This window comes from Argopecten irradians, chromosome 9 (assembly GCF_041381155.1).
Source record: "Argopecten irradians isolate NY chromosome 9, Ai_NY, whole genome shotgun sequence".
Taxonomy (NCBI): Eukaryota; Metazoa; Mollusca; class Bivalvia; order Pectinida; family Pectinidae; genus Argopecten; species Argopecten irradians.
In genome coordinates, this window is record NC_091142.1 from 34,919,562 (window position 1) to 34,936,018 (window position 16,457).

General features: G+C 34.0%; 1 protein-coding gene and 2 pseudogenes across 2 annotated transcripts in view; all 3 read left to right on the plus strand.

The window, feature by feature from the left end:
• The window catches only part of LOC138330961 (uncharacterized), a 68,643-nt gene that overhangs the window by 47,151 nt on the left and 5,035 nt on the right, over nt 1-16,457 (plus strand). Inside the window, exon 1 of one of the 2 annotated variants that reach the window (XM_069278429.1) lies at nt 14,523-14,746. The exons of the other annotated variant lie outside the window; for it this stretch is intronic. Within the exon in view, the coding sequence (XP_069134530.1) occupies nt 14,709-14,746 (38 nt within the window). The 5' untranslated portion in view covers nt 14,523-14,708. Of the gene's footprint in view, nt 1-14,522; nt 14,747-16,457 lie in introns of those variants that run through there. 2 annotated transcript variants of the gene reach the window in all.
• Nucleotides 3,961-4,847, plus strand: LOC138331054 (up-regulator of cell proliferation-like; annotated as a pseudogene).
• LOC138331055 (interferon-induced very large GTPase 1-like) lies at nt 5,226-7,457 on the plus strand (annotated as a pseudogene).

The following is a 16,457-nucleotide window of genomic DNA, read 5'->3' on the forward strand; positions in this document are numbered from 1 at the left end:
TATTACAACATCTTCAAGGTTTGTAAACGGTTGATTTTGAAACGTGGATATTTGTTGTCAAGAATATTAAAGACTTTAAATGACGACATAGGCTAAAATGGTTGAATAAATCACGCTGTGGACTCCGTCCTCCTCGTTTAAGGTCACCTGAATACCAAGTATCTTGGTAACCTAGTCGTAATCGCACTTTTGGGTCATGTCGCGTCGTAATTGCCCGTATAAGACAACTTTACATTGTACGCGATTCGCACCAATAGTTTGCTAAAGCAATTACAATCTCTATGTCTGACATCACAACCACCTTCTGTCTTTATAGGGCCAATCAAAAATGGTGGAATTAGTATGTCCCCCAACCTCCTGTGTGTAGCTCGTGGAGGAGGCTCCAAAAGGTGTAAAATTTAAAATCATTTCAGAAAAATGTTCTTTTCTATTCACTCACAGATAATGGTAATAATCTAAAATACCTCTTCATAGATTTAAAAAAGAAAAGGTCTGTAAGGTTATTTATTAGAATTGTGAATTATAAGACCCGTAAGCCAGTCTCACCTTCCCCCCTCGGGAGGGGGTTTCGTCTTTTAAGTGTAAAGTATTATTAGTTAGAAAAACACATTATATTGTAATAGAAAATGAGTACAAAATGTCCAGACATTTATCAGTTATAAGCAATGGTCCATTCGAAAGTCCGCAGTATTAAGACAAATTTACCCATGATCTGACGCTCCCGAGGTGCCCAGAGTGAGTGGGCCAAAAGAGCTGGTCACATAATAGCTAGAATTTCTACTGTCTGAGAATTATACAGGATTTAATGGAACCAGGGTATTCTCCTTTATAAAATTTGAATGAGGTCGTTAAGATAAAAAGTTACCATATGTTCCGAAATGGAGAGACAACAAATTTTTGACACTCGTTATTGTTTCTGTTACAGTATCATTTGCAAAATCCATCAGGTTGTGCTGAATACAGCACGTGAAAATCGTTCAAATGGACAAACTCCTACCATGTATGATGCCTTATAATTAAATTTTGTAGTCACACACATTTATGTCACTGGTGGCGCATTGTTCCTATGTTATGCGTTATTTAAATTTTGAATGAAACAAACCTGAAGAAATCATGAATATTAGACTTTAAACGCCCCTTTTCAATTGCATTGTGAAATTTTTATGGCTCCTGGGATTTAAGTTTGTTCCCCCTGGTGAGAGGCTAGAATCTACTAATGTTTTAAAATTGACGTTGTTAATAGTTGTTATATGGGACAGAAGAGAGCCCTATAGTTGACTGAATATTTTATTCCATAAAAATATTTTTTGACTTTACTTTGAATTTATTTTGGCCTTTTATTTTAGATTATTAAAATACTAGCTTTATACCATTTTTTATTTCATTATGAGTTTATTACTGGAAAACACATTTGATTAGCCATTATTATGCCCAAGGTTTCATAGGGAAATGAGTCAATCTTGGTCAGAATTATTAGCCCTTGATAATATAGCATTTTAACCACGGTGGACCACTGTATTTAAGTGACGTTGTGGATTGTAGTGCACTCTATGTCCACTCAGTAGGTGGACGACTAGAAAACGGAAAGCCTATGATTGTATTCATAGTCTTCCCTGACACCCAGGAACCAGATGAGCGGTGCTAAACGGGTCAAATTGAGAAAAAATTTAAACAATCTATTTCAAAATTCACAGATTTTTATGAACTAAATAAAGTTCATAGGTTAAAGAGTCAAATATATTAAATCACTTACTGGCTTCAAGTGCCTGATGGATCAATATATAATGTTTATATATCTTTGTTTCGTTCTGTATCCGAACAATTCATGTGACCGTAAGGCACATAGGACTCTTGCTAACTCATCTGACCCTAAGGGCCTTTTATAATATGTCATGTCGCGGCGTCCGTCGTCTGTCTGTACGTCAGTCAACATTCGCTACTATTTATAGTTTTGCGTCAATTGTAACCAAAATGATTTGTTACAGCAACCACTGAATTTTGCCCACGAACCTATTTAACAAATGCCAGGTGCATTTTGTAGTACTATCACAGGGACCATGTGTGTTTTGGATGATTTAAAGTTGCCCTCCCTAGGTGTACACCAGAGTTCCATTTTGATCCAAAACTTTATCAAATTGAAGGACGTAAGAGAGCCATTTTATAGCTAGATAGAAATTATCCAATATTATCGTTCATCTTTTCTCATTATCAGCTATTTTTTTACACAATTATGATCAAATATTGCGAAATTAAATCAAATACACAGTGTCTATCACCGATGCTAATTTTTTACAGTTAGGTGAATTTCTCACAAATTAGGTCATAGTAACTGACCTACTGTTGCAAATGGAAACTGGTATATGTGGGTTTCGCGATACCAAAACCACGACTTCTCGAGTGTTATCTCTTCATCCCATCTTTGTGCAAGCTATTGAACTTAGCACTGAGTAGCAGCAAAACCTGTCCTCTTTGCAACTTCGCAATACAACCAGAAATGGGAAAAGTCTTTTAAAAGATCATGCATTTTCTTCGATATGTCTAGTTGATTCATAAGATATTGCTGTATTCATACATAACAACTTTTTTAACATATACTATATATTAATACACACAACTACCTTTTACAGATGCTGTTCGCCTCTACGTTCTCACAAGGTGCAGAAGGTAATTATGAATTGTTCTTAGATAATTTATATGTACTTCTAAAATAGTTCTCAACCTTATGTTATGATAACAATAGAGACAACGTATCCACTCAGTCAACAAGATTAACTACTGTCTGTCTAGTACGTGGTATTATGTATATATCATATGGCGATGAATGTTGTTGGTTTCGTATTATTTACGATTGATTGATTAAATAAAAATTCTTTTAAGAGCTAGTCATATAATACGAAGAATGGGAAGAAACGTCGTGCCAATCCCTTTCATATGGGAGAAAAAAATCATTTACGAAAGACTAATGATACCAAATACGCATATACATTTGTATGTGTAGAAATCATTATTGTATACGATTTCATACATATATTTTTAGAATATGTATCTAAGTATCCCAAATCAAATAACGAGTATTAATGTTGTTCTTATTTTCGAATTCCATTGTGTTTTGTAAATATAGATAGGGTCAGTTACAATAACCTTTTTCATCCTTTATTTCATTATGATGTCCCATTCCTGTACCTCAATTATCACAATTTTGTGGTCCAATCTGATTGAAATACAGATCCTTATAACCACTCCGTTCAATAGAGGATCTGAGAAAATCCAATTAAGGGTCATGTTTGGATGACCTTTATACCACGTGTAATTCAGATCAAATGCATTTTCTGCACGTTGCTCTGTCAATTGACAACGCCATTTCGCCCCAACATACAAATACGATTAGCTTTATTGTGCTCTTTGGGCGAGATGACTACGTACACGGAAATAATTCTGACATATTTTCAAACTATTTCGTCCCCTGAAATTCACTGTCAAAATTTTGCCAGCAGCAATTTGATTGGCCATTTACAAAGGTCACCTGGACATGACCCCTAATGGGATTTTCTCAGATCCTCTTATCTAACGTAGTGATAATAAGGATCTGTATTTTAATCAGATTGTTTTGTACTATATTGCAAAGAAAAATAATATTTTGTACTTCATCATGTTATTTTTTGTTTTTGTCTATTTAGACTTTCAACGCCTGTTGATTTCTAAAATGGAATTGAAAGATCAGTTGGAATTCACTGATGTTATGTGTATAACGGACAAGGAAGAAGACGAAGCCGACACATTACCAAACATACCCAGGTTAATTCTTAGAAAACTTATTATGCTTGACTACACTTGCAGAGAAAATGAACTAAGTACGTATTATATGAAATTGGGTAACGATAGCTGCTCAGCAATCGATGAGAATTTAGATGTACCTTCAACAGTCGATTCACTTTTTAGATGATTCAGAAGTGCCAGAAGATGTACTTGATGGCAGTGATTCGTTCGATTGCCGTAACACGTAGGACAATAGAAGAAACGATAAATTCACTAATATCGCAAGTAGAGAAATTGAATCCTATAGATGTTTTCATATCGATATTTGTCTGTTTACATCCTACACTGAAAACAGAAAATTTGCGCCTGAAAATAGTTCTTAATGTCGTCTTGCGCTACCCCTCATTTTACCTAGTCAAACAGACGAACACAATTCAAAACGGTTGATGTTTTCTATGTGGCCTCTAACGACCGATTACAATTAACAATGGGAAGACAGAAAATTTCTGTAGTTAACTGCAAACAAAATATAGTGACATTTATAAGACTTGGGCGGCCTCCATTCTCAAAATCAAAACTAGCAAATACACTCCTGTGTGAAACAACTCACGATACTTTCTTTAATTACGACTGCAAATTAGGTCCCAATGATAAGAAAGCAAGTCTCGGGCTTGTTGAGGCATCTTGGTTTATACCATCAACAAAGTATAAAAGTGTACTCAATTCAGTAACTTTATTCCTTAATTTAAGAGGCGATGGTTTTTTACAATTCAGAACAGTTACATTATTTAAAAAGTATTTCCCAGGTCCTCATAGTTGTCATTGACATAACAACAATGAAAAACATGGAAGCTTTGCAAATATTGAAAGCTTCTCATTTAAACATCCTGTTTCTGATAACAGGGGAATTGCCAAAAACTAGGAATTTTCTTAATAAATATAAATGTTTATACATGAAATCTAGTCAAGATGGTTTTAATGCGGAGTTGTTGCCGACCATGGAATATGGAAAAACAATAAGCGTATTAGAAATGAAAGCATCAATTCTAAATAGAATTAAAAAAATGGTGCGAAGAAATATGTCCCCATAAAACTATATGTGATATCTGTAAACAGGCAAAACTAATGGGTATAGCTGTAGATGAGGACGCCTCCACGTGTAAAAGAGGAATGGCGCTAGCAAAATGGGTTTTTCATCAAATTAACAAATGCGGTCTTGAACCTGACTATATCAAAACAAAGTTTTTCCCATTACAAAGTGAACCTTGGATTAACTATACAGACATAATGAAAGAATTCCGTAAGGCATCACATAGATCCATAGAAAAGACCAAACTGAAGAAGCAAATGACCACACAAAGGCAAATACAACAGGAGTATTACATAAATGGAAACCCATTAATAAAAATATTGTAGGTATCATTTTAAAATTGGATGATGATGAGGAACTAAGTTACTTTTTAGACACAATGAAGTTCTATCTCGACGAAAAATCGAGGATGGAGTTGCCTCTGTATCGTGAACGCATCTCTGTGGCATGTGAAGAGTTAAAAGTGGCTTTAGACGAAAAGGAGGATCAGGCACGAAAAAACGTCTCGAAAGCAGTACAACGGCTTATCGACGCCTCGTTTGGCATTGAACATATCTTTATTGAATTAGGTCAAATTTACGAGAGTAATACATGTATGTCTTCACATATAAGTAATTTTTGATCGAAATTAGCTAAAGTTGTGGCAAGATCTATAAAAATGGGATATCCATTTGAGTTGATGGACGGTGATGTTTGGAAATAATCCATTACAGTGGGTAGAGGCGCGTTTTTTCATTGAACTCAATACAATACTTTTTCATGATGAACGGGGTTGTTTACTTTGTCTATTCTAGGATTACAAAGTTCAGGTAAGTCAACATTACTCAACGCAATGTTTGGCTTGACATTTGCGGTAAGTGCAGGTCGATGTACACGTGGAATTTACTTGCAATTATTACATGTAAAAAGGAGGAGCTTCGATTTTAATTACGTGCTTGTGGTTGATACAGAAGGATTGAGGGCTCCTGAACTTGGTGATCAGGCACGTTATCATGACAATCAGCTGGCAACTTTAGTTATAGGCATGGCTGACATAACTCTTATCAACGTAAAAGGTGAAAATACCAGCGAAGTAGAAGATATTTTGCAAATATGTACGCATGCATTTCTCAGACTAAAATTGGCATACCGAAGTCTTAAATTTCGACAATCTTGTATTTTCATACATCAGAATGTCCCAGGCGCGGATGCTAATGATTCCATGATATATGCTAGAAAAAAATTTGACGAAACTCTGGACGCTATGACATTGGCAGCTGCACAGGAGGAAAATATCAATGATATGAAAACGTTCAAAGATGTGATAAATTATGACAGCAATGAACATGTATGGTACTTTTCTGATTTATGGAAAGGGAATCCACCAATGGCCCCTGTCAATCCTGGGTATAGCAGTGATGTCCAGAGAGTTAAAACATGTGTATTTGATACACTGGTGAAACAAAAGAGTGAATATTTGACTATTTCCGACACAGTTCAGCATATCAAGGACATTTGGACCGGTATTTTAGCGAACGATTTCGTTTTTAGTTTCAGAAATAGTTTACAAATGAAGGCGTATACTAAATTGGAATGTAAGTACCAGGAAATTATTTGGAAGTTTGAAAAAGATCAAAAGGAGTTAGAGGAAAAATATTCAACCGAAATACATAAATATGTCGATTTGTGCAAGACGGACAGAGAAATAGAAAGAAATAGAAGTAATTGGTTTTCTGAAATAAGACGAAAACATATGAAACTTTTTAAAGAAAAAGCAACAAAATTGAAAGAGTTTGATCTGAAGACGTTGTTTTGGGACAAGACTAAGCGGGATATCATAGGTAAATGGGAATCTGAGATGCTTTCAAAATACGATTTATTTATACAAAAATGCGAGAGTAAATTCAGAAGGGAATTAGATCATTTACAATCAAATTTTATTGTTATGCATGAAATAGAAACATATACTGCAGATTTTAAAATTAAAATCCATTGTAAGGCAATGGATCTGGCCAGAGAATGCAACGGAGCAAATGTTTCTGATGCCGACAGGGAAAGAAGATTTAATGAAATGTGGGACGACTGGATTACTAAAATCCATGTTCCAGAGCAACAACCGATTGATATAAAAGGAGGTTTAGAGTCAATTTTATATGAATGTTTTCACAAACACAGAGAACTTATCGATACCGAAATGCATGAAACTCCATTGGAGACATACAAAGCGTTTAAACCCTTGGAAAATAGTCGTGATGCGTTCTCGTTTGACAAAACCCATATCAGTGTGAAAAAGACTCTGAATCAAATGGAGTCAAATGATACCGCCACTGATAATCACGAAAATGTGTGTCATTTGACCAATATCATCCTCAGGGATGTCGATACAAGACTAAACGATATAAGACAAAAGGATTGGAAATTCAATGAGACAGAAATGAAAGAAATAACTATGTGCATTATACAGCACACACATCAATTTAACAATGATCCGGTTAATAACTTCACATTTCTGGAATCATATAAAGTAAAAGTTGCCTTCCATGTTTTTGGACGTGCTCTTCCATTGATAGAAGATCTTAATTCAAAATATCAGAAGAAGCACAGCATACAAGCTATATTGAAAAAAACATAAAAGAATAGTTTGGCGCGATTTCAAGGATTGCGTTGATGGAGCATCTGTAATCATAACAACCAGTAATAAATTATGCGATATTATCAAAGACGCAGTTGAAACAAAAGTTAGATTAAAACTACCCCAATGCATTTTTGATTTCTTCGTTACCTACTTTAAGTTTCGGAAGAGTGAGCTTATCCGACATATAATGATACACCTTGCTGAAGAAAAAGATATTAAATCATATATGAACTATATCGATGATCCCTATATATATGCATTAAACTGGCTAACAGATTTTATTAATCGTAAATGCTCTGAAGATAAAGTTTACCGAAACCAAGCATCAAATGAACTTAAAGAACATCATATTCTATAAAATCTATCATATTTGGAGCTAAGAAGGATTCTTTTAGGAATTGGATTGAGTCCTTTGTTGGGACAATAAAAAAAGAATTCACAATTACAAGGGAATGCTTCTCTACACTCGAAGAACAACCAGTAAACGATTTAAACGAATTCGTTACAGCTCTTAACAAAAGTCGTTATTGAAGAACTCGAAGCGGAATTTGAACACGAGGCCACCAATATCCAATGGAGTAGTGACAAAACACCATACGTAATGACTATGGAAAAACTTTGAGGATGCAAATCTTTATGTCCTTTTTGTAATGAGCCATGTAAGTATGGAAATGACCATATAGGTTTGCATGAATGTGTTCAACATAAAACGCAGGGTGTAACAGGACGTCGATCACAAAGCGATAATTTACTCTCTTCAGAAAACTGCAACGTCAACGTGATATCTCAGAATTCATTTAAATGCTTTGGGCACCCGGAAAACAAGTGCACAAACACTCATATATTTACGATGTTTCATAGTTATTGTAAATACCAGAAGTATTTTCCGGATTGGGAGATTAAGTCGAGTATGGTCGACACTTCCTCATCAACATATTGGAATTGGGTTTTATGTACTTTTAATGAAGACTTTGCATCGCATTATAAGGCTAGGAAAGCATCAATTCCAACCCAATGGGAAAATTTCACGGTAGAAGACGCTATTAGGAGTTTAGAAAACATGTAAACATAAAGTTATTACCAAATATCAATAAATGGCAGCGATAAGATTTCCCTCGATTTCTACAACTGACGAAAATGTATCAAAATGTACGTGAGCCCTGTTCCTCATCTTGAAATATACTTGTAAATGCTTAATTTGTGACTGGATTGTCACAATAGTTATATATGGACAGTTGCAACCTGACGATAGCATTATAAATTCGGAATTCATCAGTGTTTCGATGTTAGTATTTCAGGGAGTCTAACCTGTCTTAGTATTCCAAAGTAGAATGAGGTATGTGAAGCAAACGCAGGTTCTAAAACTCCACTTTAAGTATCAAACGTGAGTGAGAAATCCCCTCATTATTGGTGTACACAGTATCACTATGTGTAGTCATGGACAACACCGTATTTGGTGTGACGCGTTCAATGTGATACATATATTGGAAAGTGGTTTAATTGCTTTATTGTGGTGTAAATATTTTTCGATTACTATATTGTTTCTGTGTCAAACATTGCACCATATAATAGATATCAGACTGAGCAGCTTTACATGTAGATTACACTAACTTAATATATTTTTCATTCACGATTGTTTTTGGAGCTTTCTTCTCGAAAAAAAATTCTTGAAAACAATATTAATTTAAGATAGTACAACACAAAAAACAAAAAACAAAAACAAAACAAAAATAACATAAGACGACCCGCGTTTTGAAAATTATGAATTAATTTATTTTCATTAAATTGTTCGTAAGGCAATGATAAGTATTATATAAATGGTAAGCTAATAACTTTTGCGACTCTACAAAACAATCAATCTCGTTTTGTATTCCCATTTTAAAAATCCTTTTCGGATAGGTAGTGGGCCTTTAATTAAATTTCTTGTTGTTATAGTATGTATATGAAATTTTCATAATAACATACACCTTTGATCCTGAATCGGGTACCATTCGAGATAAATCGTTAATCAATGAATTAGCTTGAATGAAAATAAATTGTTACAATCAAATTATTTGAATACATTTGATGATATATCCAACGGTTATTATATATATATATAAAGCATAATTTAACATATCATAAAGCAACTTTGTTTTGATTCTGCCATGTGTGATATTACTATGTATTTTAGTATTAGTTCAGTCAGTTGCTTGGGATATGCTAATTCTTTCATTTTGTTTTTGTGGATATTACTTATGAAACTTATTGCCTTGAGTTCAAGGGGAGGCGGATTAAAAGTCATAATCACATGGTACTGAAAAACATGAAATCGTCTTCTTTTTCTTAATCATTATTGGATACATTAATGGCATTCTGCGATACTCTAAAAATGCTAGAAATGTTACACACTTAAATGTAGAACTGGTTCAACGATAACGTATTTAATTTATATTACAACTGTATGAATATATGAATGTTTGATCTATTTTTCTTGATATGCACTACAAAGTAAATAACGTGAAACAGTTTGTGTTGACGTTTGTCGAGACATTGTACTACAGTATGTTATTGTTTTTAATGACATTCCCCTGGAAAATGATAATATAATATAATGAAATATGATTGATAACATGCTTGTGAACAAAATATTTCATTATCACAAAGCGGTAACAGTTTTGTTATCATGACTTGGCCCTGCAGGTAGGGCGTTAGAATTGTACCTGCTGCCCCTATTGCATGATCGTAAAGGGCGACTAAATTTATGATCTTATCTTTTCTCTTCTTCCTAACTGACTTTATCTTTCCTATTGCCTCCCTTGGCACCACCTCACTTTTGGCCTTGAGTTGAGCGTTCGCCCCTGTGAGGAAGGCTCTGGGTTCTGTCCCCTGGCCGAGACACACCAAAGTCTATAAAAGTGGTAGTTTCTGCTCCTGCTTAGCGTTCAGCATACAGGGAGTGGGACGACTGGTTCGCCCGTTGTCAGTATAATGTGACCAGGTGGGGTGTGTTGCTTGGTGTCTTCGGCGGCATGCTTCAGTGATATAGCACTATAAAAAGGGCAACAGTTCCACTATACAAGAACACAACACGAACATACCGCAGTCTCCCAGTACACTCACCTCGCACAATATACACGCAACACACCGCATACATGGGAGGCCGTCCTTACATGACCATAGCTGTTAATAGGACGTTAATAAATCAAACAAACAAACAAACAAATTATCATGACTACATATGCATAATATGCACAAACATACAGTCAAGTATTATGAGCATATCGATTTGAACTATTATTGAAATTATCAAGCGCAATTAATTCGGGTTTTCAGTTGATATTATAATGTTTTGTCTGTTAATTTGTATAGTACTCTAGAAATATAACTTTTCAAATTAAAGTATAACCCAATCACTTTTAACTGTACAATTATATTGATTTTCATTTACCATTTTAACAAAATGTCGTTTTAAGTATTCTCTGTTGTTATACTGAAAATCTACATTTAATCAACAATAACGTATTGATCAATGAATGGGTTACACAATAAAGATACCGAGATATTCGAAGAAATGGTTGTGCTAGTGTTATTGATAGCTTTAAAGTGAATGTATCAAATCACCAATGATTATTATCAGTTGTCTGACTAATGACGCAACTGATTTTATAGCATATTGCATAATTTCCATGGTTGTATGAAAGGTTCAAATATCCATAAGCTGTGTGTGATAACTAATCTGTCAGGTCATACATCAAGCTGAAAACATGCTTCAGTTTATACAATGAGACTATGTAGAAGTGCATTGCAGAGCATCAGAGACATGCATTTCAGGCCAATAGGGATTTGGCTGAACTTTGGCTGAACTTCGCTTCAAAGGATGCTAGTTTTAACTTGTAGTGATGCCTCTTGACTGGTTGTAGCTGCGGTGGTCCCTTAGTGGAAATAGTTAAAGGTTATAAAATATTAAAATATTTAGTGGCATATGTCTATTATATCTAACATTTATTTGTATGCGTGTTGTATATGAAATGAGTCACGTAATGGGCGATTTGGCTAATAAGGAAATTGACTCATCACTGGTGATCAAATTTTGAAATTAATTGATAAGATGAAGAAAGTTGGGGTCAAATTAAAAAAATTAAATGATCTTAGAGAACACACGCCCAAAGGTGACAAACTGAGACTATACATAACATTGTAATGTTAATTAATTGTGAACAGAAGTATTTGTCTTATAAAATTGCATACATGTAAAGAATGGCCACAACAGACTCATAGAAATTGGTAGTACCTTGCTGGTTCCCATGATTTCGCGGATGGAAAGAAATCGCGAATATTAATCACCTTGTACATTGTTTTCATTTACACAATAGACTTACGAGGTAAAACTAGGAATATTTATCACCTTGTACATTGTCTACATTTACACAATAGACTATCACCTTGTACATTGGAATATTAATCACCTTGTACATTGTTTACATTTACACAATAGACTTACGAGGTAAAACTAGGAATATTAATCACCTTGTACATTGCCTACATTTACACAATAGACTTACGAGGTAAAACTAGGAATATTTATCACCTTGTACATTGTTTACATTTACACAATAGACTTACGAGGTAAAACTAGGAATATTAATAACCTTTTACATTGTTTACATTTACACAATAGACTTACGAGGTAAAACTAGGAATATTAATAACCTTTTACATTGTTTACATTTACACAATAGACTTACGAGGTAAAACTAGGAATATCAATCACCTTTTACATTGTTTACATTTACAAAATAGACTTACGAGATAAAACTGGGAATATGTATCATCTTGTACATTTCATTTATACAATAGACTAACGGGATAAGACTAGGAAATTTAATCGCCGTAGAAACGTTGCTGGCTAAGAAGATATTATTTATACAAGATGGTGGTGGTGTTTTTGTAGGTACCACTTTAAAATCAATCTGGTAATTGATGAACATTAACATCCACAACAGGTCAATTTAATTAACCACATTCATTGGGAATCGACCTCCATTCCAGGTCATTCACAGGTTATTTTGAAGTGAATTTCAGGTGACGACTTGTTTCAAGTCAAATTGAGCTGCACATATTTTGAGTGTGTAGTGCACAGTACTTTGGATTTGGTGGCAGTACGAACATTATGACAATATAACATTTGATATACTCAATAAACATCTTTCTATATCCGGTGATAAACATCAAAGCTTCATAGATTGCGTTAACAGAACATGACGCAATTAAACAGACAATACACGTTATATTCACAATAGATGCACAGACGGTTTTTAATGAACACACTACGGGAACCTGTTAAACAATGGATCATATGGCGGCTCTATTGTTACTATACACAAATACAGACATCTCGTAGGTTTAGTTTAGGGCCGCAGTGGCCGAGTAATTTAGATGTCTCGACATATTACCACAAACCCTCCACCTCTGGTTCGCGGGTTCGAATCTCATGTGTGCCAGGTACTGACCGCTGGGCGGTGTGTTTCTACGGTTACTCCGGCTTTCCACCACCAACAAATATGACACGTCCTTGAATGATCCTGGCTGTTAATAGGACGTTTAACTAATAAAACCAAACCAAAACAGATTATTTTATTTCATTACACATATGTTATTAACACTTCCAATATAACTGATCATTCTCTTAATTATCTAAGCATTGATGTTACTATTTTTTTTAACTTCGTCGAGGTATGAAAGATATTTTGTTTGCATACTGTCTGAATGCGCGTTGCGAATTCTCACAAAATTTAGCGGATTCATATAATTTGCAATAGTGACTTCATGCTAATAATTATTTTTTTTTAAGACTACTTGATAACATAAAATACGTTTAAATGTACGATCAAATTGATTTTTCAATAGATTATTTTTTTCTAAATCAATACGCATCGTCGACGTCTCTATTGTGATGGCATGATAGCGTCGGGTTTTCGCGCCATTTTCCGTTTTTTTCTTCATAGTAGTATGAAGTAAAAGTATCGGCCAATCAGAAAATTGCATTTTGTATAAAAACGAATAAAAATCATTATTTTATCATTAATGAAACTGTATAGAAAAAGGTGCATTAACATAATTGTTTTCTTTTTTCACTTTAGTACTTGCATCATTATTCTAGTTTGTTAAAAGATGCTCCACCACTGAACACTGAAAAGTAAATTAATATTTAATCTGTGACAGTTCGAATTCTGTGTATTTTAAAGTTGGTGTTGTGTGGGGTATTGTTGAATTGAGGTGAAGTCAAACGCTGAATTGTGAGTTCAGTACTTTGTTCCGAATCACTAAGTTTGCCCCAGCACTCATGTCGAGCTCTTGGAGGAGTGACAATTATACATGGTTTCGATGGGGTTTATATAAGCCCGATGTTCATGTTGAATAATACTTATACTTCAATAGCATTCACGGTGTTATTCGAAGTTATATCAAAACCTGACCAATAGGAGATATGATAAATCACAGTCATGTGTATCTGTTGGGTTAAATAACTTTCATTAACATTTGGACAAAATGACCCTCGACTCGCGACAGGTCGCAAAGGCTATAGGCATGTACAGTTAAACATGACCAATGATACTGGCCTGCAAATCCCTAAGGCTATAGTTGCATGTGTATTCATGAATGCACACCCACTATAAAATCCATTTATTAAATTTGAACATAAAATCAATTTTCTAAATTTGAACATTTCCATATTATATTTTATGCTTGCTCCACATAAGACTCAAAGACAATATATGAATTGAAATGGCTATCTCATAAAGATGACAATTTGTTATAAAGGACCATATTATTATATTCTTCCAAATTTATCATGTGGAAATACAACTTTTGCACAATATATTACCACAGATTACATCCTGTGGTAGGGATTCCATAGAATTACGCCACACTGCGAACTAGATGAAAACAAGATCGCTACTTCACCAAAAGGAATATTATATTATAAATCGTGTATACATAACGCAATTAAATAATCGATTAATATTGCGTTCACAAAAGCTCCACTGAAGGCTTCTTTGCAATCAGGCTACGGGTAACTGAAATACATAGGTCACATGACGGCTGTATTGTTACGTTAAAACGATCAACACGAGACTGTTTTGTCGTATTAGGTATTATGACTAACAGACTAAAGTTCTTTTGATAAACCACTGTGAATGATAAAATCCCTATATAAACAGTAAGATAGCCTGACATGGAGCAGTTACCTTAAGGATTACCAACATGTATAGTGACACAAATTATAAGACTGACAAATATGGGTAAGTATTGGTTTTTTGTGCTACCTTATCGACTAGTGAAAAACGTTGGTAGACACAGATGTTATTTTGTTTCATTTTGCATGGTATAAACATCATACAAATTAAATGAATACATTTAACATGGCATATTTCTGTAGATAATATCAACTTTAAATCCTTAAAGTCAGAAACAGTTCATATTTATTGTATACTGTTGAGCTATAATTTATACTTTAATTCGGGTTTATGCATTAGCAAGATATATGTGTACACAGAAAAGGTCTTCATGCCAGCTTAAATTTAAAGGAGTTTGTCATGAAAATCATCTCAAAATTCGCATGGACAATACAAAAAAAAACACGGATAGACATTCCGCTACCTGAAGTTCAGGACATTGTTTTGTAATTTTCAGGTGATTTCTCTCATTCTGATCTATTTTCCTTCGGTTTCCTTCGTCAGTACCTGCAGAACAATAGTATAGCGAAAAACATCTTCATAGAAAAAAACATTGTACAAACGTAGACCAATCAGTGTCCACCAATGCTCGGTACTACTGCTTAATGGCAGGAATTCTAAAACTTTCATATCAAAGACATTTTACCTCTTTCAGAGAAATATATCAGGTAAATAAGTCCAATAAATGAAATACATATTTTTAAAATCACACTAATTTGTTTTATAAATATAAGTAATGTAATTGCGTTACATTAAACTTTCCAGCCCATGTCAACATCGCCAAAATAATGGTGAAAATAAAAATGAATATATACATATGTATATATATAAATATAAAGTACAGAAAACTCGACACATCTTTTAACGTTTTCGCCGTGTCTAGACGGCTCTTTACAGTGTTTACTCGAAACAGATTTCGTCATTAGCAACAATCATAACATTTGGAGAACAAAATAAACGCAACAAATAGCAAATAAAGAATCTACAAATATCGCAAACAATATTACGAATGTCAAATTGTATATGTAGAAATAGTAAATACTTTACTAAGGATATAGCACCTGTCTGAAGTAGTGATTAACTAGACAAAATGTATTTATTGAACCGAAGGTGTAGTACTATCCACAGTGGGTTTTTGAATATTCAGATCATTTCGCCTCACGGTTTATTACATTATCAGTATTCAATTGATACAATAGTAATGGACAAAAGTTTGAATTTCCTGTTAAAACATTCGTGTATATGCTTACTAAAGAGTAAACTATCACCAGAATGTGACCCCCAATGTTGTCAGCTCCTCTATGATACAGATCCGTTGTGATAATAATAACTATTTCTTGTAATCAAATTTTGATCAAACTTTGAAATTAAGCTAATCCCGGCGTGATCTATCACGTAAAATATTCATTTAGATGAAGAAAATTAACGTCCAACAAAAATCGACATGACTTGAACAAACGCTCAAAGGTGACAAAGTTAGACTCTACACAATTAAAATGTTACTTAAAATGTTAATTAATTGTGCACATAATTATTTTTGTAAGGAAATAGCATACATGTAAAGAATGGCCACAACATACCCATAGAAATTGGTGGTATTTTGCTGGTTCTCATTATTTCGCGGATGGTAAAAAATTGCGAATATTAATCATCTTGTTGATTATTGCATTTAAATTTACACAATTCACTTATGAGATAAAATTACAAAATGTAATCGCTGTAGAAACGTTACTGGCTAAGAAGATATTATTAATACATGCTACATAGTGACAGTGGT